This window comes from Bombus affinis, chromosome 3 (assembly GCF_024516045.1).
Source record: "Bombus affinis isolate iyBomAffi1 chromosome 3, iyBomAffi1.2, whole genome shotgun sequence".
Classification (NCBI taxonomy): domain Eukaryota; kingdom Metazoa; phylum Arthropoda; class Insecta; order Hymenoptera; family Apidae; genus Bombus; species Bombus affinis.
The window spans coordinates 9,816,390-9,841,908 of record NC_066346.1 but is presented as its reverse complement, the minus strand read 5'-3'; the positions used below and the strand labels follow the sequence as shown (position 1 = coordinate 9,841,908).

Here is a 25,519-nt window from a genome sequence, read left to right as displayed (position 1 = left end):
ATTTACTCGTATATTTATTCTGGTTGATTCATTCTCAACATTTTTCCAGCAAACAAGATTCGAATTTGTGTCTCGGCCTCGAATTATTTTTGCATAGTTGACAGGCGACAGTTGTTTGATTAATTTTTATTACGTTCGTCTTCATCGACGAAATTACTGCTTTTAACCTTGCTGCATTCTTTAGGTCTTTCTAACCAGAATTTTCTTCTATCGTTAACAAATTTTATTTCATTAAACGTAGCTAGTTAAGTAAACAAACGTTAAAAACTATACAGAGTTAGCCTATTGATAAAATTTTCCCTAGGAACTTTACACTATCAATTAACAATTAGTAAGAACAAATCAATTTCAGCTAGCGCAAAAATCGATCTCACTCACTTAAAACTTGGTACATGAGAAATAGCAAATTCCTAAATAGGCGAGTTACTATATCCAAGAGAATCTGACAATCAGAGAAACGAATTAGGTCAATTAAAAAATATTTCAAACCCGTGATACGAAGAATATTTAAGATTTGCCTAGGTTATCGCTTGACCCGAACTAAGTTAGAAGATTCTCTTCTTGTCTTTTAATAACTGTGGAATAGGAAACGACATTCGAAGAAGCGGCAAGACACCGCTCGTTTTTGCACGGAATAACTTAAACACCGAAAAAGCAGAAAACAATCAACTCTCTTCCCTGGATCGTGAGAGCGAACTTGTTAGCGTAAAAATCGATTTCTCCCGGTATTTTCTGTCCGATCAAACGGTCCGTGGAATAGAACGAGGAAAGTCGAGCGGACGATCCGTTCGGCGACAAATCCGTATCGTCGTCAAGCAAACGAGAATGCGAAAACGAGAAATTCAATGACCTTCGTCCGATCCGTTCGATTCATAGCGGTACAGTGGTTGATGAAAAAGCAAAACCGCACGTCGTTGCAGTCTCTGATCCGCGTAGGAACCTTTCGCGGAACCATTCGGCTACCTCCTATCAAGTTGTTCCTCTTCGCTTCCCTAAATCGTCAGTGAAAGCTTCCGAATCAGCGTAGCAAACGCTCGAAACGAAAATCTCTTCTAGTTTGCGAAAGAAAGAAAAAACTCGGCCACAGAATCTTCTCGTACTTTCGTTTTCTCTCACTTTCTTTCCCCCGCCGAATAAAAAGTCAGTCTTGCTATATCTCGGAGAAATTCACATCGCTCTGAACCGATCCGGCAAATTCGAGGAGAAAAAGGGGGTTAAACCGGACCGAATCGTGGAACCGTGTTGCACACGCTTCCGCACTGTGCGCGGTAAGCAGCAATCGAAAGCGAGAACGCGACTTTGGAAGCGTGTCCGGCGTAATCGCGCGTGAACAGAGAAAAGTGTGAAGAAAACGGAGAAAAATGTGTTGACTCGGTGAACGCTTAACACGTTCATTGATGCCGATGCATAGAATTCGTCCTCTTAATTATTTGGAATTTAGTTTGCGCACTTTTATTGTAACAATCGGAGACGCGATCGTTGAGATTTTATTTCTATGTGTTTTAATAGAAATATTTTTAGAAAGACGAAACAACGTGGTTAACATGTTTATCGCAGATTCAGTATTCGCTATCTACGATGATGCAAGCTAATAAATAAGTATCGTACGATATTTGTTTGTATATTGTAAAACTTTGCGTCATAATGCTCCAAGTCAGGATTTAAAGAATTTACATTGAGTTACGTATTTAAACTTTTAGAGGTATCGTCCCTTTAATTTCATAATTAAGTTGCTAATTGTATCTACGTGTACATGAGTCGAAAAGATATAATCAATTTTTTCTAATAATCAACTTAGGAAACTATTTTATGAAAACTAGCAGTGGACCGTGTTACATACTCTACTATGATTCTCAGCTCTCCATATGTATTTGACATGAATTTTTGTGAAATATTTCTTCACAATTTTGTACTTTTCGATATATATTTAATTTTCTTCAAAATATATGTCTCCTCGAATCCAGCTCGTACGAAGTTGAACGTGCTAATAGAAATATTTTAAAATACAAATAAAATACTAAGTAATAAAGAGAGAGTTACAGCAAATATTATTAGAAAATTGTGAGATAAAAAGATATGCAGTTTTTGCGGAGGAATAATTACATTTTATTATGTCGTAAATGTGTTAAAATCATACGATACACTGATCATTGTGTGAAAGGAAAAAAAGAAAAAAGGAAAAGTCTTTCGATCGCGATTTCGTCTAATTACAGGTGGAAACGTATTAATTAGGTGGCCATGGTCGTCGTTTCCAAGCGGCGTGGCCGCGACCGTCCGCCGGTTCCGTTCGAACTAATGGCATGATAATAATTATGAAACATTAACAAGAACGGCGCGGTCAACGCGAGTGCATCGCAGCTGAATCGTTCCGCGACCAGTCAGCCAATCCCTTTCATTGAACAGGCAAAATTATCCGTGTAATTGCAGCAGAATTTGCTGAACGTTTCAAGACCAGAAAAATTATCGTCGATATCTGCTACAGAGGCAGGTGAAACAAATCGACCATTCTATTTGTAACTTTGTATCGCTCTATACTCGAAACATTTTTACGATTTACGTAAAATTAGAAGAGTATAAACTTGACTTTCTCTAATATATCGAATAGACTTTCGATGATATCGATGTTATTGACACTGAAGTAATCGAGATTAAAGTATAAAATGGCAAATGAAAAATATAAAGAGAATGTAAATAGATTGTAGATGTTCGCGCAGTTATGGAAAATTGAATTCCCCTGAGAAACATTTATTGTCTCAATTCAACTATTATTCGTGTATTCGAAAAAGTATGTTTAAGATCTGCTCGTTACTGTGATCGATTTCCATATATTTATGAGCAATAATATATCTCTAACTTGACGTATTTCTAATAAATTTATAAGACAAAAGAATACGTTTTACGTGTTCATACTGAGAATTACCGAAGAAAATCAAAGAGAAGAATTCACACGATGTACATGAACGTGCAGGATATTCAATACATGGTACTCTATACTAAAAGGAAATGCTAGAAGATGAAACAAATCTCCATTTAAATTCCATTGCTTCAAGAACATGTTTAAAAATCTGAATTCCCAGAAACATCCACAATCTACCTATAAAAAAAAACTCTCCAAAAAAACAGCGTCGTAAATCTCCAAAAATTTCTTCGAAAAAAAATTACGAATGCATCATTTCGTTCGCTCTGATATTTCCACTATTAAATTAGACATACGACCGATCGGGCCACGAATTTCTGAAAAATAAGACCAGCAGCCCGTACTTTTCCGTGTATTTTTCAAGCGAGCGAGTAATAAAGTGTAGCGTGTTTCCAACGCGCGCCCGGCAATACGTAACGCCAGACCGTAATGTAATACAGGAACAAAGCTGCTGGAGAAATATCGTGTGACCGAGTCGGGAATCTATATCGTGTAGAATTCTTCGTTGATGCTCGCTCGCGCACCTATCGTGCCGTGTCCATCGCTCTTTTCCTTCTTTTCGTCGTCGCAATACCTTTTTCCTCGCAAACCAGAGCCGACATCGTCGTCGAATTCGTTAGTTTCGCGCGTTCCGCTCCAACGACGCGATTAAAACCAATCGTCAAGGGTATCTAATTGTCGATACTTGATACGTAGAGTACGTCCGATATATTCACGAAAGTATTTGAATATTTGACATAGAAAGCTTCTATAAATTTATTTCGAAATTTCATTATCGCTGTAACGAGATTGTCACGAGTAGATTGGTAAAGTTCGAAAGCGATCCGAGAACGTACATAAAAGTTACGAGGCATTTACTGCAAACATATGTTTACGGAGAAGTTAGTATGCAATGAAAAGAACGATTTTAAGATGGGCTGATTATTGGACAATTTAGGCTAATTGACTGCTAAAAGTATTTTCATGATCTTTACACTAAACGTAGCTACAAAGCTTTTATACCGTCGATTAGGATAAACCGTGAAGATGTAACGATATGCTTCATGCTTGTTCCATGAAATCAGAATGGCGGACGTGTTAATAGATCGCGAATGAGAAGCGTGGCGGCCCGGAAGTGGTTCGTATCAGTTGGCCAGGCAGCCAGGTCAACTCATTTTGCATCGTCGTTCTTGCAGTCAGATAGAATCGCTATGGAATTAGGAAGCTGACCAGCTTTCTCTGGTACCGAGTCGAAATACCGATGAACATCCGATTAATTCGCCAACTGAGAAGCTTGTTGAAGAACCGTGTCGTTACTGTGGGAAAGTTTGACGGATCTTTTGGATTGGATGAAACGATATTGCAACAGTATACCGTCATTAACTGTAAAAAGTGCCGCTCGAAACCTGGTTAATTTCCTTTTAACGTTTCTTTGCAAATCGTTGATACGCGTGAATTTTTCTTCCGATCTTTCGTTAAATCCTTTCTCAAAATATTGTAAGACTTCTCGCTTGTTGAAACAGAAAGGTTAAATCATTATGCAAAGATCCTGCTCTCGGATTAACGAACAAAAAGCATTCCTAATATCTTAAGAGTATTTCTAACATAAAATTGAAATGAAAAATCATACGTAACGCATCGCACTATCGCAGGACTGTTCAAACTGTGAAGACATTTTGCAACATTAGAAAAATATCATCGAGTCGAGAATGATCGAAAGAACACAAATTCTCATACAATTCTTTCGCTTAAACGTGCAAAAGAGAGAAGTACAAAGAAGAAATCCGAAGTTAACAAGCATGCTAGTAGAGCTAACGAAACGAGACAGCACGGTAGCGCATAGACGGAGATTCAGGATAGGAACGCAGCTTGGGGACAATAATAAGCGTCGGTGACGCGGTTGCTGCGAGAGAGCAACGGCACGACAATTCGTAGCACTGGTAGCCCTGGATTTGACCTCCGGGGGTGGTCCACGGCTCTCGAATCCAGGGCCCTCGTATAGTTGTGGTCAGCAGGCGTGACGGCGTGTGTGCGCCGCGTAGGGTGGTCATGGTGCTTTTGCCCCGCGCCACCATCATTCCAAGCGCGACTATCCCCCTGACTACCGGCCACGCCGCGGGGATGCAACCATAAACGCGAGAGCGAATTGATTTGCGACCGGAAAGCGCGTATCGTTTCTAGTAATGATCGCGGATCCCTTCATTGTCTTGCTGCGTCGTGATCGTATCAGTTATGGGGGAATGGAGGAAAAAAGGAGAATCGGTGGTTCACGCGTCGCGGAGCGCCCCGTTTCGCCAACAATGATGCTTCTCATCGGAATGGCCGGATCATCGCGGTAATTAGCCGCGATTGTTTGGCTACGTGAAACGCGTGGTCCTTGGTATGAGGAAACAGAGACTTCGTTTTGCAGAGGTTTTAGTCTTGTCTTCTTTGTGAGGAATTTATAAACGAGAGTTTCGATGGAGTTTTAATTTGTATGAAAGTGAAAATGGTAATTTTGTTGGCTTTAGCGAGCACGGCTGAGGATTGGGAAGTTGACGATTTAGGGTTCGATAGAGTTTCTGAAATTCATAAATCTCGAGATTTCTGAAGCTATTAGCAAATTGACTGTCGGTTGATTATAACATTTCAAGCAGTCAAGCAGTGACATTCGCACAATTTTAGATGTTTTTGGCTACTGTCGTAATAAAAGTGTAAAGTATAATACTAGACGTATTATAAAATGTATATATATCTAGGGAATTTTGTTTTTTGATAAACTATATATTACATTTGCAAATAACAACGTGGTATGTTAAAATAAGCGATAGCACTTAGCCACTCTCGACAAAATATACAAATCTAAACGGCAGTGCTAATGGTAGAGCTGACACTCCGTGTATCAAGCTAATTTATTACACGCAATGTAGCTAAAAATATGTGCTCCTTCATATTTTACAATTTCTTTAAATACTTCTGTAATCCATATTACTTTACGACACAACCTAAAAATTAACTTTCACGCGTGTAAAATACATAATAATGAAAAACCGAATTTAAATAATTAAAACGATTAAAAAGTTAATTTTCAAATATACGAATAGGTACATAAAAATTCGAAAAACTTCAATCTTCCGTGTCTCGTGAAAGTTGGACGATCAGGCAAATCTAGAATTAATTTTCCAGTAGAATAGTCCAGTCGCGCACGGACACGACAACAAGAAGATTCGTATCAGACTTGTTATACTCTACTGCGTTACTGGAGCACGTTAAATCGAATGTCGGCCATTATCACGACTCTTTCTTTCCCCTGACAATTCAGTCTGATCTGCATCAACATGTTTGCCAGAGGAAGTCGATTGACCGGGCAAAAAGAAGCAGCATAAGCAAGGGGACGAATCGCGCGGTCCCGTCGCATACTATAACCGAACAGGCCTGGTTCGTCGATGTCAGGGGTTAGAAACAGCGCTGATCATCGAATCATCGGTGCGCTGGCACGTACACGGGGACATATGTCGCGGTCCAGGACCCTCCATTACGATATTAGATCGAAGTTAACGCGTTAGGAGACCGTAATGCGCGAAAATAAAGTCGTCTCGCGAAGAGAACGAACAGTAGCGTGTGGGATGGAAAATCGAATGTTCTGGCACACGTTGCTTCCATTATTAGCAAATGCACTCGTTCGAAGGGGAATTGGGGAACAGAAAATGTTTTCATACAAGAATGGGTCACTGAATTACGAGGTTTTAGTATATATTGTGTCTAGTGTTTGCCCCTATGTAAAATGATTCGATCAGAGGATCGAACAGAGTATATAAATGTACGTATAGCGTTTATTAAAAGTAGCGAGAAATATTTGATCGATACATGCGAGTCCGTTAATAAAGCACGATGTAAATAAGTCAAAAGCAAAAACGGTTCGTTTCAGTATAATCAAAATCGATAAAACTAAATGGAGCCTATTAACAATATTCTATGAGATTCCATCGTTGTACACACACAGAAATCATATTTTAACGCTATCGCTATACTACAAATTCGACATTCATTAGGAGTTATTCTACTGATCCATGAAGTAACAAGTGATTATTTTTAGATCATAAAGCTACAAATATTTCGTTGCACGATGAATTTATACCATCTTCGATCTAACACTAAAAAAAATTTAAGAGCAGCTAAGAAAAAGCTGAAATCGTAAGAAGGAAACAGTTAGTAATCCAAAGTGTAAAAGTAAAATCGATCTGTAATGCTAAGATCGGTCGCGATCTTTCTCCAATCGCGGAAGTTCGACCTGGACGTTTCGTAAAACGGTATCCTCTCGAGCTAATGCATTATCGATTTCCATTTTCCAGGCCACGGCGGAGTTAACCAGCTCGGCGGCGTCTTCGTGAACGGAAGGCCCCTACCGGATGTAGTCAGGCAGAGGATCGTCGAGCTAGCGCACAGCGGCGTCCGACCGTGCGACATTTCCAGACAACTCAGGGTATCTCACGGCTGTGTATCCAAGATACTGTCGAGGTGAGTACCGACACCGTTCCGGCGCCATCCAGACCTCCGTCGTATCCGTTACAACTGCAACCCCCGTGGTGTCCCGACGGCAACAGACTTGCTTTTTGCTCTACCGTCGTTTGGCGCTTCGGCGATTTCCTCCATCGATTCGTCCATCCTCCTGTCACTGCATCGATGCATGATTCTTCTACGATCGACTGGTTGATGAATGAAGAACTACGTGTTGAAAGAACGAATGACAAGTTTGAACGGTAGTTGACGGAAGATTGGTTTCTTTACAGCTTGTTCGACGAGTTAGATTCTGAATACGTATGTTGCAAATGGATTAGAATTTTTTGTTGTTGGAGGGAGATCTAATTTCGTAGAATTACAATAATTGAGTAGGAATTCATTTGCGTTTTGAGGATAATACACGTTTTTCTTCGATCTTGTTGGATGAATGTCTAGATTCTTTGAAATTTTTTGGGTTATGATATTGTTAGCCACAAATTTCATTTATATATCGTTAATTACTATTAATTCTTCCAAAGAAGTTTCTCTTCGGAGAAACGGAACTCACTACAGATCAAATAATCAGGTAGCGTCAATAGCTAGATTTTGATTAAAAATCATCATAAAAATTCTGTTGTGCAAAAAAGAAAAAGGAAACCGTACCAACTGGATGGATGTCTAATTCGCTAATTCGAAACGAAACACTGGAGACGCGATGACGCAAATGATTTAGTGGAGGATCAAATTTTCCATGGCAGACGTAACGCTGTAGTTCCCATGCGTTCGAAGTGGCCAAGGATGCCCGAAACGAAGAAAAAGATGCGATGGTCGAGGGAAAGACAGAAAGGAGAGAATAGGGTGCACGAGGAGGCGAGGAAAAAAAGGTAGACCAATACTGGTTCGGGAGTGATTTAATTAAAGACGCTGTTAGGAGCATGAGGCGAACGAACCCAGGGACGAAAACTGCGACGCCGGAAGGAAGGAACCACCCCTGTTCCGGCCGCGGTGGGGGGTGCCAGCGGGTGCGACGATATGCGGTTTCCATGTTTTTTCCACCCTCCGCCCCGCGTTACATAACGGGTGGCCTCGTGCCGTTTTGATGGCCCGAATGTCATACGTCCCCGCCGGTAGAATATCATTGTCGTATATAGCCAGCTCTTTCACGTATATGCCCTGTATATGTGTAATAGGCCGGCTGGGATTATTTACTACTTTATTGCTTCTCAAGTTACCATCCCTTGGATTTTCCTATCTTTTTTCTTTGGATTTCATGCGAAACGAATTTGAATAGTTTATTACCCTCGATGCGTTCGGAAATGTGAAATCACATGTGTTGATAGATATCTTTTAGGGCGAAAGGGATATTTGGAATAACGTCCGATGAATTTTAGAAGCGTTCTGAGTAAGCAATTTTTTAACGAGGAAATAATAAACAAGAATTTCGCAGTATGCAATTCTTAACCTGAGAAAATTGTGGGCAAATTTACACATTCATAGAAAGATTTCTGTTTTCGCTATAATTATCCGTAAAAGGTTAAACATTTATAACAAACTTGCGTTTGTCATCTTTTTTGGAATAGATATATTCGTATGATATTTGCGTTGTAAATTTTTCAAATATTTTACACGTAAGAGTTCGTGATCATCAGTGAAGTTTGACGTCTGACCACTAGATACCCATTCTACTTAAGAGTCGATCGCGGTTCGCGCTTTTATATAAACCGTAAGTAAACGTGAAAATGTTCGTTCCTGGAACACCGACAGGATCATTAGAGAAATTTTCCCATGTGGCCGAGTTCGACGCAGAAAATTAGCGAAATTCATTCAGACGAAATTGCCTGTGGGTCCGCGATTAATCGTAAATCCAGGACGATTTTAATCAAACGCGCGATGTCGAAACGATTTATTGCGCAACCGTATTAACAGCAATGTGTTATAAACAGAAATTAACAGCTATATTAACGTCGAATAGTGTACTTATTTTTCAATGGACTTACAGCCGATCAGATCGATAAGTCGCGGTGGCGAGCGACGTGTGAATCAAACTTGAAAAGAAAACGCGGTTCAACGGCCATTGTTTCGCAATCGATTTCCTAATCGCTTATTCAAAAACACCAAGTAAGAATAAATTAAGTCAACCAGGATGGAGCAATTGCTACTTTTTCGCTGGCACTTCTCGCTTTTTCTGAATCTACGCCTGGTAAATTAAAATTTAGAAACCACAGCTGAAATTCCTATTTTTCTGACTGTGTTTCGTCAGGAATAAAGAAGTTACGATTAACGCTAAAGTTTCTAATCCACGCGAAAGGCATTGAAAATAATTGCCTAGAGAAAGTAAAAGAATAAAAATCATTTTAATATTTTTCTACTTTTCAACGATGGGATATTTATAAATTTGTGAAATGTTACATTTAAATTCCTTATTTTAATTGATTCGATAATTCTAAATTACGTATTTCCAAATATTTCCTTTACATTTCCAAACACACGAACGTCACGTTTCAAACGACGTTTAACTTAGACTTCCTATTTCTACTATTCGTACGCTTGTAACTTTACAAGGTGCAAAGTTTATAGTCACTTTTTCTAGCGAAACTGCGGTGAAAACGGTCGTAGACCTCGGCGACGAGACGCTGTTAACACCGAAGCTTTACGCAGTCACGCACCACTGATACGTCGCGACATCGTGTGCCCCGGATTTTCGCGGAATCGCGACAATTTCGACGCACATGTACAAACGAAACGGAAACGCCGGTTCCTGGCTAGGTGATAGTTCACGGAGACGGCGTTGAAAAGATCGTGCCAACCCTCGTTTGACGGAGAAACGTCTATCATAACGGATGCATAAAGTGGCTTCTTAAAACATTTTTGAGAAACGTTTCTTCAATAATGACTAACTTTTCTGCAGTTAATTTTATTCAGCCAATTTTAGCTGGTTATAAAAATACAAATCCCTTACAACATGTATAATTTATAATAATGTATTTTTTTTAATTTTCTAAGCCACGGTTAATAGGAAATTAAACGTAGCCAAAATGCCATGTTCTCCCGAATATAGTTTAGTAACATAAAAAAATTAATTAACTTTAATCTACATAAAGCTCGTAATACACGGAAATTTTAAAAATTTACGGGAGATTTAACTTACCCAAACATCCCTGACACGATCTTCTCTCCAACAACTTGATAGAGTTATACGAAAGAGATGTAAAAAAAAGAAAAGAAAAATTGTCGATTGAACTATCAACGATTAAACTGAAAACCAAGATTAATGGGAATAGGGCGAATGGTCATAGTTTGGTCAATTTAAAAAATTGTAACTGCGCAACGTAATGGGCATTTGACGGTAGGGATGAGTGAGCATCGCCATGTGGACCTGGAATGGGGTTTTACGCCAGATATAATCGTAATAATTTCGAAACGGGGCGACATGGTCCCAATCGTTTAAAAGACCCCTCCGACGCTTTCGACTGTAACAGGTTCGCGATCATTTTTTGTTCGGGGTGAATATTGCCGAATGATACATTGTTGAACCATCGTGACACGATTTAACGTGCGATACAAGTGGTTACACCCTATCGAATACGATTGTAAGTTCGTTCGTCTCTTACCGTTATCTTACGAGAAATTGTTGAGGTTATTCGGTATATAAAGAGAGAAAAACACGTGGATAAAGTGTAAGATACAAAATATATATGTTTGATTTAATAGTGAAATACAGAAATACAATTTGAGCTGGTCCAGATCCGCACGCTAGCAGTGTTACTTTATAACTGAAAACCCCGAAGCCAACGTCGCCTGTCTACTGTTTATGGTCTGCCTCCCTGCTATTCTTTTGTCTATATGCTGTCGATGGCTTCAGCGCTTGAGAAAGCTAAAAAGACCAGATGTGGAGTTTTCCTAGAAGTGGTGGCCACTTCAACAGAAATATTAAAGAAAACTTACTTGTGTTGATAGTAAATAAACATATGACAAGTGATATGTATAAATATTGCTTATAATTGTATTATTTAAATCTGTACACATTACGTATATAGAGGAACGTATAGATAGATAAATAAATAGTGTTGATACGTGAATATTGAGAGAACTGTATTCATTACAAATTTGTAGAATACGCGCTAGGAAGATAGTCAATCCATTTGCACGGGATGATACAACAAGACAATGTGTACATCGTTGATTAAGCAGACCTTATAAACAATTACCTTATATACATAACAAATTCCTTTCTCTTAAAGAGACGTGAATGATATTATTATACAAGCCGATACGTACAAAATAATATACAGAATCTATCGTTTCGTTATTTCCTCGTAACGAATCTCTATCGAAGCAACGATCCCTGATAATCTACCAACAGTGGCGGATCGGTTTCGAGCTTTCCCTCGACCGATTATGACCGCTTTCTCTTCGACTATCACATACTCCATAACTGACATCGCTACCAGACAACACCGGTTTCCCTGTGAATCGCTAATTCCTCCGTGGAATTGACAGCGACAGTCGTCGCGTCAATCGAGCCAGTTCGAATCAACTTCTCACGCTTTAACGAGCCGCGTGTACGTCAACCGACACCATACTCGAGCTCAAATGTATCACGCTGAAAAGAAACACATTGAAAATTGACAACGACACCGTTGAATTTCACCGGTCAATGTTTTTTATTTTTTTATTTCTATTCTTTCTTTTTCTTTTTTTTTTTTTTTTTTTTTGTTTTTAAAACGAGCAATGGAAGAGGAAAAAGGTAGAAAGAGACGAAGAGAGAATGAGAGAGGCACAAAATTGGCCGACAGTTTGAACGAGCATGAGTCGACGCCGGCGGCGGACCCACATCCATCAAGGCGGCCCACAAGCGGACCATTATTGCGGGCTTTCTCCCGTAATTGAATTTAAGCACCAGCGAAGATATTATTTAACTAATTAGGCACAAAGGGCGCGTTCACGGCGGGCCAATCGCGATTGGCCATCGCACGCGCATACACGCGCCGGGAGGGCTCAATGGAGGGAAAGAAGAGGGAGAAACACAGGGTGGAGGCAGAAGCCGTTTGTTTTAAAACAGCCGGTCGTTGACGCGCCGTTGGACGGCGATTCGTTATTCCGGCATTGGCCGCACGTCGCGGGAAAAACCAGCCGTTTCTCTCTTTCTCCATTCTCGCTCCCTTTGATTCCATTCGATCGGAAAAAATTGGGATGGGGTGCAGTCTCTTTTGATATCGTGGTTTGAAGATTACGTGACAGTGAGAATTTGTGCGAATGACGAAGGATACGTACTGGGAATTTGGTAAATATTTGTGCTAATTCTGGAAAATTAGCGTACGAGTAAATTAGAACGTACGGTGTCCTGTAAAAATGTAACCGTATGTAGTAAGAATCTGTGTCATGCGTATGAAATCTTTAAACGAGTATGATCGAAAGGAATGAGAATTTTGTATTGAGTCGTTGAAGAATTAAGAGAATTGAAAGAAAAAGAAAAAGAAAAGGTCAAGAGCGAGAGTTCAAAGATAACCAAGTAAAAATCATTCTTCATTGTTAGACCGTGAATGCTTACGCAATTATGGGAAATTTAAAATGCAGAAATGTACAGATTGTATGTAATATTTAATTCGTTGAAGTATTTGTTATAATATTTATAACAGAAATATTTGGTGACTAAAACAAGTTCCTATTTAAATTCCATTACTTTGGCTATGTTGAAAAAGATGTAAGATTGCATAAGAATCCGCAGTTTACTTATTACGTTACTTTTAAATATTCTTTTTATTTTCTGTTCTTAAAAAGCCTGCTCGCAACCTGACATTCTTACAATAGTTTCTGTAAGTGTAGCAGGATCGAATTTCTGGTTGGTTATGGAGATTTCTAAAGGTGATGGAAATAGTAGACGGTTAGCATTAACGATTTTGAAAAGTCACGTAGACGTAGGAATGTAATAGAATCGCGACATAGATCCATCAAGTTGGTTTCTTTTTTCTTTTTGTTCGCAGGTATTATGAAACCGGCAGCTTCAAGGCTGGTGTAATAGGCGGCTCGAAACCGAAGGTTGCAACTCCACCGGTGGTCGAAGCGATCGCTAACTACAAGAGGGACAATCCGACAATGTTCGCGTGGGAGATCAGGGATCGATTGCTTGCTGAAGGCATTTGCTCGCAAGACAACGTGCCATCCGTCTCCTCGATCAATCGGTGAGTCCAAATTTTCCCGTCAGATTAATCAAAACTGACCAATTGATACAAAATCCAGTAATCTGACCGAGATCTACAAAACCATAAAACTACAAACTTTCGGTTAATTATAAAACTATAAGATTGTTTAATAAAGACAAGGATGAAAAGTTAAAGAGTTCGATTTCAAATATGACTACGTTTTATGAATTCGTTCTAATTGAAATAGATATAAGAAATTTCCCTCTTCTCAAAGTTGTTAATAATTGACCTGCAGAAACTTACTTTATCAGTCATGGGGAAAGGTAACAACTAGCATTAGATGTCGCTAATTATTTCAAAACAACGAACGAGCAAATAACTTCTTCGATCGTTTATTCGTTCATGGAGAACTCAACGATGTAAAGATCGAAAATGGAGTAGCTACTTCTTATAACATTTAATAACGGACGTTTTATAAATCTATAAATTCGCACAAAAATTCCATAATCTACGTAATATACTTACATATTAGTACGAGAATCGAGTCTTTGCAAAATTAAATTGATTCCTTCTACGATCCTCGCAAAAGTGCGGACAAAGATTCTTCTTTCATCGTTCACAAACAAAGTTCGACCGAAGCACTCTCCCAAATCAAAATCAAACCGATTCTTCGTCATCTCCAAGTCGATGAACGGATACTCGTCGAGACACGAAATTTATCGTGAAAAACGATTGAAGAAAGCGAGAAGGGCGTGTGAACAGAGCATATGCTTGATGCGAGCGGCAATGGGAGCGATTAGTTATCCTCGGAGACGAGGAAGAATCATCCCCACGTCCCGTGCATCGAGATAAGCGTGTGCAGAGAGCCGGTCCGCCACCCCGATCCTATTGACCTTTCGCAGGTTCCTTCGGGAATGGGGCCGATTAATTCAAGTGTTTTTACGTCGCCCAATAGATCGAGCAACCGGGGGGTGGGGAGAGGTGGCGTGGCTAGGAACACGAGTATCCACGGGTAAAGGGATGCCCTATGGAACGGGGAGTGAGCTCCCATGAGACGACATTACAGCGTATCAGCACCGCGCAAACTGAACGAGTGGATCCCCTTTTCGAGCAACAGAAAAGCCAGCACGGTGAAGTACGAGGAAAAGAAAGAGAGAGAAAACGAACGAAGAGAGACCACTGGGGTACCATTGATCGGCACACATATGTCCCGAGATTTAATCAGTCGCTACTTAAGACCTTATCTCCCGCTTCATCCGACGCCCCCTGTACGCATCTACTACTTCATCGTTTCTTCACCCTGCGCCACTTTCGAACACGCCGCCGGTCTGATAATGTAATCGAGCGTAATACGGATCGAATTGGTTGGCGCAAGTGAAATCCACTAACGCGATTTCCGGCAGCCACCAGCGTTAATGGAAACGCACGCAAATTAGTTGGCCCGCATTAGGCGAAAGTGGTACTCAAGGATATTTAGATGTCTGCTGACGACGGAGTTGAACTTACGAGACTTTGGTCAGGTTGGGGAATCTTGATCTTCAGTTTCAATTCCTCCAGAAGAGGAATTTTGATTTGATTCATCTTGTTCGAAGCGGTGTTTCCTACCTATATCTAATATTCATCAGCATTTACACTTCTCTTAAGAGACACTGTACTCGCAAAAGTCTTCATCCACTGTACTGTACATCTCGAATAGTATACACACATTATTTGGAGAGAACAATAGAGAACAATAGAGAACATAGCGACGCATAACATCATGTTCATTTTTTAACAGATGAGGAAATAATAAAGCAACCCATACGATTAATCGTCTTGGTAGAAAACAGGTTAATTTTGCAACGAAAATTCTGTACCATTTTATTTCAATAAAGATAGCCTCTTTGTAAACTGACGATTTTAGAAGACTTTTATGATTGACTGTATACTGTATATTTACAATTCTCGAAGATAAACTCTAGAAAATTCATTACCACGTACATACGAATGTTCTTGAATAATCAGTAGATTCGTCATATCTACGAATAATGTAAAAAACGAAGCGCACAAGCAGTTGTACGTACGATCGCAAAATCAAACGCCAAAGTTTCTAAAATACGATAATTTTCCGCCACATTCTTTCGACAGCCAATTTACAAGAATTTCGAACTATCATCTGCAGAGCGAAGTTTGGTCGCGCGCGCATATTTCCCATTCTTCCGACGAAGAGGACGTGGATGGTGTCGTGATAGCCACGATAGCGTGAAACGTGGGCGTATGTAGGTACAGGAATTGCTTTCTGGCCGAGGTTTTCGATGTGTCTAGGATTGCAGCGGAGGGTGCGGCGCGGTGGCTTGTTGCTCGAGTGACTCCTCCACCTTCTCCACTCCTCGTTCTATCTCTGTCTAACACTCCGTCTTCTCTCCATCGAAACTTCTCCTTTTCCTCCTTGTTCGTATCCCCGACCCAAGGCCCAGATGGCGGGTATTGATCTGAATCCGGAGAGCAGATCGCCTGGAAAAACTTACCCCGCGGATACTTACCTACCCACCTTTCGCTATCTATATGCACCTATCTAACCTACCTTCACCAACTCACGTACACCGAGCCCGCAACCTTCCGCCGGTGTCTACGTGTAGGTAAATGTATTTCCGCTCGCCGAGCAATGGCTAGAAACGCGCCCGATGCTTCGCTACCTGAAATGCACAGAACGGAAAACGTGCTCCACGGATGCCCTTAAGTGATTGTTTACGCCGATTGATCGCGCACGACGATCGACCGAGAAATCGATTTTCATACGTAGAAACGAACGTTAATGACTTTTAAGCATTTTGCAAAATTATAGGAATTTGTACGAGAAGAAATGGTTTTCCTGTGAAAGGGTTTCTGTGATGAAATTCTGGGGAGCTATAAAAACTCCGGCTAATTCCAATGCCAAGAAATACTTGTTTATTTGATTCAGTAGCGTAGGAACGTTAGTTTCTTAAAATTAACTTTGACTTTTTATGGATATCTCATTCAGAGACTGTCGGTATTATAGAAAAGTAAATGCCTAGGAATTGCAGTTTCTTTATAAGGTGAAAAAATTGAGCATTTAACGCTGTAAATATGAAACTTGTACCAAAGTGATCAAAATGAAATGTACAACCCCAAAAATGTATCGCGCTAAATTTCCAAAATTTCCATAAGAGCGTGCAAATTCTTTTTTTGACTATTCTGAATGTTTCGATATTATAGAGGAATGACCACAAAAATGATAAGACACATCGATGGAGGATGTTCCAGAAGAATTCGTTTAGAAAAAGTCAAAACGGATGAAACACACAAACGGTTCCAAAGCAGGATTTCTCTGGTCGAAGGCAGAAAACGGGGGAATATGAGGGTAGCGAGTAACGCTGGGATTTCTCCCATTATGACCGTGTCTCGGTTTTTCTAACTTCGAGCTAGCTTTCGTACGGAGAAATAATGATACGGCTAATATAATGTATTGTCCTGCTTTTGCTGGGGCACTTCGGAATGAGACCGGCCGCGAACGGGAGACACGGAGAAACGAAGAGAAAGGAACCGGGACGTTGGCCACCGCGGTAAAAAACCAACGGCCGAGGAGAGCGAAATAATGGAGTGGCTTTCGCGAAAAATAACAGATATATATCCTGAGTATCAACCCGGGATCGAGGGGCGCGGAAAAACAGGCGAAAAACGCGGCCAAGATTGGACGGTAACAGTTTGAGCCTTGTTTCTACTTTGCTGAATCGACCGAACAACCTTCCCTCTTTTCTTTTCATTCTTTCCTTTATTCACCATCCTGTTACTCTTTAATTTTCCAATTTCTACTAACGACACTGTCTTCCTCAAAGAGACATGCGTGAATTAAATCACTGATTTTATCGAAATTAATATATTGGATTTCTTCAGTTTGTATTATGTTTGTATAAATGTATTAAGTAAATTAATATTATGAACGGTTCTATCGTATCATCTAATATCTTCATTCTAAGGCTAAAGACGCGAAGTTGTATAGGCTTCATTATGATAGAGGCATGTTTCAGACAGACTTTCTAAAAAAGATATATAGATACAAGGAATGAGTATAAAAATGAAAATGACAGTGGTTCTCTAATCGTTTCAAACCGCGTATCCTTTTTATTTGTAATGCGTTGTCAACGTTCAATCGTCCAATAACGCTGAATAAATCGGACAATTTTTCTTTTTCCTTTCTATTCATCCATTTTATTCTAGTACCATCTTTCACTTGTCGAATTTATATCGACTCTATTTTCTTTGACACTACACCCATCGATGCTTAAGTGTACCGAAATATTGCCTACGTAAATAATTACGATTAAAGCGGTGTGATAAAAATAAAAAATAATCATATTTCCACCTTCACAAGAAACAATATTAATTTTGTGAAAAGCACCTGCGTGATCTTAATAATTACGAACATAGAAACCCCACGACTAAGTAGTTCTAGTGTTAATGAAAGTTCTTACACGAATGAAACTCCTAGTAAATTGGTAGCAAAGAAACACGAAGAGCAATTCGTTTTGTAATAAACATTGTAAGAAGAAAAATATCACGAAGGGTTGGATTGAATGAGAAGTAAGAAAAGAGAAATTGCTACGATGGTACAACGGCGGATTTCGGGAGGAAATATTGATAGGCTCAGCTTCGGCTGCGGAGTCACGCTCGAGTAGCCGGCTCTCAGTTGAGGTCTATCTAACACACACGTACACGAAACCGAACGTGTAGAGGCTCGACTCTCTGCTTCTCTATCTCTCGCGTTTCTCTTTACGTTTCTCCCCGAACGCTTTCCTCCTTTCGGCCGCGGAGGAAGTCTCAGGGGCAGATCGATAAGGAGCGAGGTTCGCCCGAGAGCTTTACGCCGGCTTCACAGCCTCCTTCTTCTCGTTTCCTCGACGCAACCCCCGAGACGTCACGGTCTCGCGTGTGCCTCGCGCGTTCGCCCTTTCTTGCGGCTTCCACAGAGTCAATAGCATCGGCCTAAGGCAGGATGACTCCCTCGACTTTCTGTTATTTCATTCGTGAACATTACTTTCATCGAACCTATCTCTTAACCTGTTAGCCAATGACGACTTCATTCGTCACGTTTCTACACGTGACTGTATATTTAGCTGGGATTCTACGTTTTTCAAATGCATTGGCGTATCTTAAACCTTCTGGTGCCAAATTGTCCGAGCTGCAGAACAAATATCTGTTGATATAATAATAGAATATATGGCTATAATAACAGAAACACGCGAAGGCTATATGTTGAAAAACAAAATAATTTCTGTCTTTTGTAAGAGAACAATTTTGAGACTGAACGTCTCGTCAACTAATTTCACATCAAAATTATTTTATTTTACTTAAACTTAGTACTAAAGTCCAGATCTAAAATCGAATTTAATGGCTCCGCTATTAACACACGAGTTAACAGGTTGAAGAATAAATTTTGAAACGAAATCGGAACCGTTGATCGTCAGGGTCGATTCATCATTTCCCACCTCCGTAACTTTAATTCGACGTAATGACCAGCATAGGCAACAACAGTTGGTAGGAAATCTGTCGCTCGGAATCTCTCGATGGAATTGTATCAATCTGTCATCGCGAACGTGTAGCAAGCGCTCTCCTTTTTCTCCTATCGTGCCGGGTCAATCTCCCGTGGACGAGGCACCAGGCTCTGCGCCTTGCTCTCCATTACTTCCATATCATTTCGCACCCCCGGAAACCTCGCAGCTTGGCGCAGGAGCAGCCAACGCCGCGGAGCCATATGGCCGGCTATACTCCGCGACTCCAGAGACAAGGGTGGCCAATAGGATGGCTGCTACTTTCATGCCACTTTCGACTTTCCGCTCCGCGTCACCGGTATCTCCCTTGTTCATCTTTCGCTTATTAAATTACATCGCCATAAATAACGCCTGCCCACCAACTGCCTTATTTACCATTCCATCGACTCCGCGGGAGGAATCGTCTTCCCTCTTTGTAGCTGACGAATCGCCGCACACTATAGGATTTCAGTAAGGAAGCAAAGCATTTTTCCTTTGGACCCTTTTCTCACGACACCGGGATATATAGCTTTTTCTATAAATTTTTTACTGTTCGGAAAAGTTAGATTTTTGATTGACTTTGAAGCACAGGCAAAGTTGATAAAATCAGGAGATCTTGCCTCCGAGATACATCCACTATCACTGTCTGTGTCAATTCTTTACTTTCCGAATTAAAATATAAAATTAAAATAATATTTGGTTGACTTTGATATAAAAGTAAAAATTAAGAGAAAAATTACAATTACTGGAAATTAAAATTGGCACCGAGTCAAAAGTGAAATCTCGTGTGATATGACGATTAAGCGCGGCACACGCGGTCGGAAGGAAACAATATGGTGCACCGTGGCGCGGTGAAGTTTCGTTGAAGCAGCCATATTTGCAGAACGAGCGACAGAGCGCGGATAGACCCCTCCTACGTAAAGCGGGAGCACCCTCGGGGTTGGTCGGAGGATCCGGGGATGATGCTCCACGTTGAGAGCTGCGGCGGTGGCGGCGGCGCGTATCCATAACCGTCCTTTGTCTGGATAACGCAATTATTACCGCGTTTCATCATAGCCCCCCTCGGTCGAAATTAGCCTCAAATGAAGTTACAATTACGGTATCCTTCGTGTCCCCGGCGTCGAACCAAGGGAAACGATGCTGCGTAGCATAGAGAAAGAGATATAGAGAGAGAAAGACGAATTCAGGGGTTGAACGTCGACGACGGCGGCCACGACCACAACAACGAAGACAACGACGAAGAGGACCAGGCCGCCGGCCGAGATACGCAATCCAGGTTGCCGTGGAAACGTCAGAGGACAGACGGAACCGCAATGAAACCGGATGGCCGCCTACTCTGCCAGCCCATAATGCTTCGTCCCCTTTTGTTCTTGGCCGAGAGCTGGAATACTAAAGTTATTCGGCCACTGTACCGTCAAAATCCTCCTACCGGACGACTATCGTCATTGCCGTGGCGGCAATCGCCCACGCTTGCACGTGAATCGCCATGGATTGCGAGATTTTGCACGAAGAACATGTAGGATTTATCCAATAATTTTATTTTTTCTTTGCGAAAACATAATTGATATGGAATTTGTGATGAAATTGCAGTAGAAACCTGATTTGTAGCATTTATAATGACTTCTTTAAGAAATGGATCATGTCTCTGTTGTTTAATCCTCGAAGATCGGAAATGATCCAGTGTCGTGTTACAGTTTTGTTATGCGATAGAATTTCGTTTATACGAATTCATATACTTGAAGGAAATTGTAGTTAGTGTCTTATTAAATAAACTTCTGTCGATTGCATTTGTTTATTTGAACGTGAACTTCCATTGTATGAACCAACATTTATAGATGTTAGGAACTTTAGTCGTATAAATCGTTCATCCCCCAACAAGTTCATATATGCAAAATTATATTATTTCAAACTTTACTTTTATATGATACACTATACAACACGATTGCTTTATTAGAACGATGAAAACAATAAAAACCAAGTATGGGATGCCACCAATTAATCATTACAATAGCATTAGATCAAAATGAACCAGGCTAATAGACAAACGATTAAATCGTACATTTTTACTTGAGGACTGATTGCTCTATGCCTTGAGTCTGCGTCGGAATGTTTCGAAATCCTATTTCGGTTGCTTAATTGACAGTTGCCTCTCTGTACGAACGATCGTATCTCGAATGGATAAAGGCGGACACGCGAAGGTGAAATGGAAAGCGGAATAGACGAAGTTAAAGAAACTTTTATGACGCGAGTAATTAAGGAAACCGTCAACGACGCTCGCAACTCCGATTTAATATCCCACGGTGAAAACATTCGGTTGGATTTCATTGCGATGGAACAATGCCATCATGACTAACACGAAAACTATTACAACGCTACGATATCGCTAACGAGGAAAGGACGGCATTTGCGCGTTGACCGACGATGACTCGCCGATACAGCCGTTTAATAACCCGATGACGCCCGATGATTGACAGTTAATGAACCGTCGAATATTCGAAGATTAATCGGCTATCTCCAATGAAGTAATCACGGAGAAGTTTAATCGAATATTATTGCGCGCGGCGTAATATACCTCGTGGTCGAGCGTGGAACAAAATGGCAACTCACTCTACTACGATTCGCATGCTTCAACTCAGATTTTGCCATCTATGATCTCTTACAAACGAGATAGTCTACACCAAAGTATTTATATTGCTAGGAGTAGATACTTTTCTTCTTATTAAAAATTATTTATTTATTTATTAACGTAATATCAATCGTTTCGTAACGTAATCAAACGTTTCAATGCAGTTCAATAAGTCAATCTCTGAAGATATAAAGACAACCTTTTATGTAATTTTTCAAGTAGCTTTTTTTATCTAGTTTTTCAATGCCTCGCTCGTTAAAATAATAGATGTTTCAATGATACATTGTACGCTTTATATTTCTTCTGTCTCCTACGTCTTATTGACATCTCCATAACTCTCACGTGTGTTTTTTTTTATTCAATGGTTCATTCATTAAAATCAGTTCATACTAAATATTTAGCAATGCCGAAACACTGTAGCATTTTACATAAATGTAAAATTTAGATGTCCGATAAACCGAACGATACTTACAAACATAGACTAAGAATGCTCGTCTGTGGAAAAAAGAAAGCACCGAACGTATTATTCGCACGATAATAGGAATCGCATCGTTTCGTAACAGCAACCACGATCCAACCAACGCAAATTTCCATCAGAAAATGAATGTAAATGGGGTCTAATAACTAGAAAAATGGGGATTAAAGTGTCCCACTTGACATCATTGTTGACGAAAAGACTTAACCGACAACGACAAGCCATCCGGGGCTTTTCAGTGTCGTGAAGATCATCGTGGCGTAACGCGAACCTTAAAATTTGCATCGAAATGCAAATGACCGGGACCAAATACCGGAAGAATTTGAAGGATCGACGACTCTATAGGATTCGACGACTCTCGCATAAATCTAGATGCCCTCGAAACGCATAATGGCTTGTAGATAGAACTGTATCCTCTTCGCTGCGTGTTGAGGGGTGAGAGGTGTCGTTCCGAGACGATATATTATAAATCGTGTGTTACATTGTGCTTAGAGGATCCTCGTGACTGTTGACTCGCCGGTATCATTGTTGGAAGAGCGGCCTTTGTTGCTAGTACTCCAGCCATCGCAAACAAACACGCAAACACGCTTTTGGCTAGCTATGTGTATACGCGTTAACATGTACGCGGAGACACGTAGAATACAAGTGAGTAGTTTCACGGTGGTTGTAGGGTGTCACAGTTAATATAGTTGTGTGTACGAAACGGGCAGCTGCTGTTTGACAATGCCAACTACGTCCCCAGATATAATAATATACTCGTCCCTGGTACCGAGCAAGGGAACACTTCATCAAACTGACTACGATGCGGTACTAGGGTACCGTGCCACGGTGCTCTGCTTTAATCTAACCTATACCTGACTTCCTACCTTGGAGACATAGCTTTCGACACACCCTTACAGATCCAGGACGGCCTTACTATCATTCGTACGATTCTGAAGAAGCGACTTTGGGATATACGTAACAGATGAGAGTATTATTTCTTCATTTACATCGAGTTAGCGCTGGAGGTCGAGATCCATTGGTTATTTCATCGATTATTCGTCGGAAAAGAAACATTTTGTTTCTTTCGTGAGGGTGGAACATAGATGCAGCTTTTCGTCCGCGTGAAATTCATCTTCGAGTTATCTCTTTTCTAAAAGAGAAGTACGTAATAATGTTTTCATTTACAATCATTCAGTTTCAATTATTCTTCAAACCCTTCTTCAGTTACGTTGTACTGTTCCTCGAATGTTGATTCTTCTTCCAATTATTCTTCAGAGAAGAAACGTTCCCTTCTTTCGACACGATGAATGATGAAACAGGAAATTACTCGTAGAAATCGAATATTCCTCCGATTATTCGTCATAGAAGGAAGCGTTTTTCTTGCGACACGGCGAAGCGCGAATTTACAACGAATTACTTCTAGACGTCGAACGTTCCTCTCGTTGTTATTCGTTCGAAAAACGATTCGTCTTCACCGATAAGATACAGAGGAGGAAGCGGAGGGAATTAAAGAGTCAGAGAGGGAAAAATTTGACGAGGTAAATGACGAGGTAAACTGCGTCGATTGGTACGAGCGGGGGTCATGATCGCGGTAAGAAAGCAGAAAAAAATAATTAAGCCCGCCGTGAAAGATAACACTGGCGGGAGAAACGGTAAACCCCGCTTCCTCCTCCGTAGCTTTTGTTCAAGAATCACACCGTACTACACCGAGAAGCGGCAAGTACAGCACGGTCCCGGGGTATATTACAGCCTCTCGAGAGGTGGTGGAATATCAGGATACACCTTTTCCAGCCATTGTGCTCCTCTGAAGGGCGTACAATGGCCGTGGAGCGAGTCCCGTATTGTGTCTACAGCTCAACGAAATAGTTCCCTGCGATTCTCCCTCCCTTTTCAACATCCGCGTTCTCCGATCTTCTTTCTCTCTTTTCCATCTCTATCCTTACCCTGCCACACCGTTTCGCCATCCTCTCTCTCTTTCTCTCCTTGACTCCTCGGGTTAAAGAGAAAGGGGAGTTCCGTTCCGATGTTGCACGCTCGAAGCATCTGCACCCGAAAGAGACTGGTAAATCCTCGAAAGCCACCCGAAATCCCCCGCAATCCTCGTGAAGATGTATATAATAGCACGTAATAACTTCTTAACCCTGCATTAGTGGCGTGAATTCGTTTCTATCGACGAACAATAATCGAGCAAGTGGTTCAGGCTATTGTCTTTACTAAGAATAAAACCATAGTCATGATATTTTCAATGATAATAAGTATATTCCGTTTAGTGACTTTCCTTCGCAACTAATGAGTATCGAAGGTTGAAAGTTCGCGTAGTGCATTGTATAGAAATGTTACGTGAGCTGGCCATCGCTATCCCTATTATGTTTCGAAATTGTCTCCATGGGATTCTAACGAAACGTATCTAACAAACTACCCGTTTCTATCCGTTTTATTCAAAAGCAGAATTCCTGATATATATTCTCTTCTACATTCTACTTGGATTCGATCTTGACCCACGTCCAACATGGAACCCGATGCTATAATTACACTCTTTCCTCGGTTCAATAATTCTTCCACAAACGGAGAATTTCCATTGGACTGACTTACAAAACAGTATCGATCTTCTTGTTCTTCGGTCCGTCACAAATTATGGATCATAAGGGATGATAATGAAGACATGAAGAAAAGCTCCATAGTAAAATCGAAGCGATAAGAGCTAGTATTTAATCCATAGAGATTAACTCCTGTTCGTCGGAGAAAATTTTAGTCCATCCAGCGACGAGCTTCGTCGTCGTCGACGACGACGAAGGGAGAGAACTGTCAGAGGGTGGCGGAGGAGTGGCGCTGGTACCGGTGAAATGCGATAAAGTTGGCGTAGAGGTAATTTGAGTATAAAGTTTTATTCGCAATAATTTAGCCGCGCGTGGAAACGGGGGTTGGTGGAATATAGAAGAGAGAGAGAGAGAGAGAGAGAGAGAGAGAGAGAGAGAGGGTTGGAAAGGGAAGGTAGTAGGAAGGTTGCAGAGGTGCTCGCCCCCCGGGAAGCGTGCAAGAGCTTGGGTCATATATTTGATGGGATACTTGGCATAAAGTCGCGCATAAAAGTAATGCCAACATTAAAGTTTGTGGTTCCAGAGCCGTGGCACGGCTGAACCTCATCCTCTGCCACCGAACTATGCTGCTACTACTCTCGGAACGTCTCTGCGATTTTACGTTGGTCCCGAGAAGGTAGGCGACCGGGGAACGTCTTAAAGTATCGACCTACGCTGCTACCAGCCGTTATGCATCATACGTCATGGCTCGCGTTCGTCTGTTATAGACTTCATCCCCTCTAGGATCCAGAGGATGGTCTGTTTTATGAGATTCTAACGTCAAAGTAAACAATCGTGGATATTACAGCGGCGA

The 25,519-nt window shown here is 40.9% G+C and overlaps 1 protein-coding gene across 8 annotated transcripts in view; it reads left to right on the top strand.

The window, feature by feature from the left end:
• Positions 1 to 25,519, top strand: part of LOC126914338 (paired box protein Pax-8) — a 196,559-nt gene that overhangs the window by 151,530 nt on the left and 19,510 nt on the right. For all 8 annotated transcript variants that reach the window (XM_050718131.1, XM_050718133.1, XM_050718132.1 and 5 more), the window contains 2 exons: positions 7,228 to 7,393; positions 13,360 to 13,557. In XM_050718131.1, the coding sequence (XP_050574088.1) occupies positions 7,228 to 7,393; positions 13,360 to 13,557 (364 nt within the window). The remainder of the gene's footprint in view (positions 1 to 7,227; positions 7,394 to 13,359; positions 13,558 to 25,519) is intronic.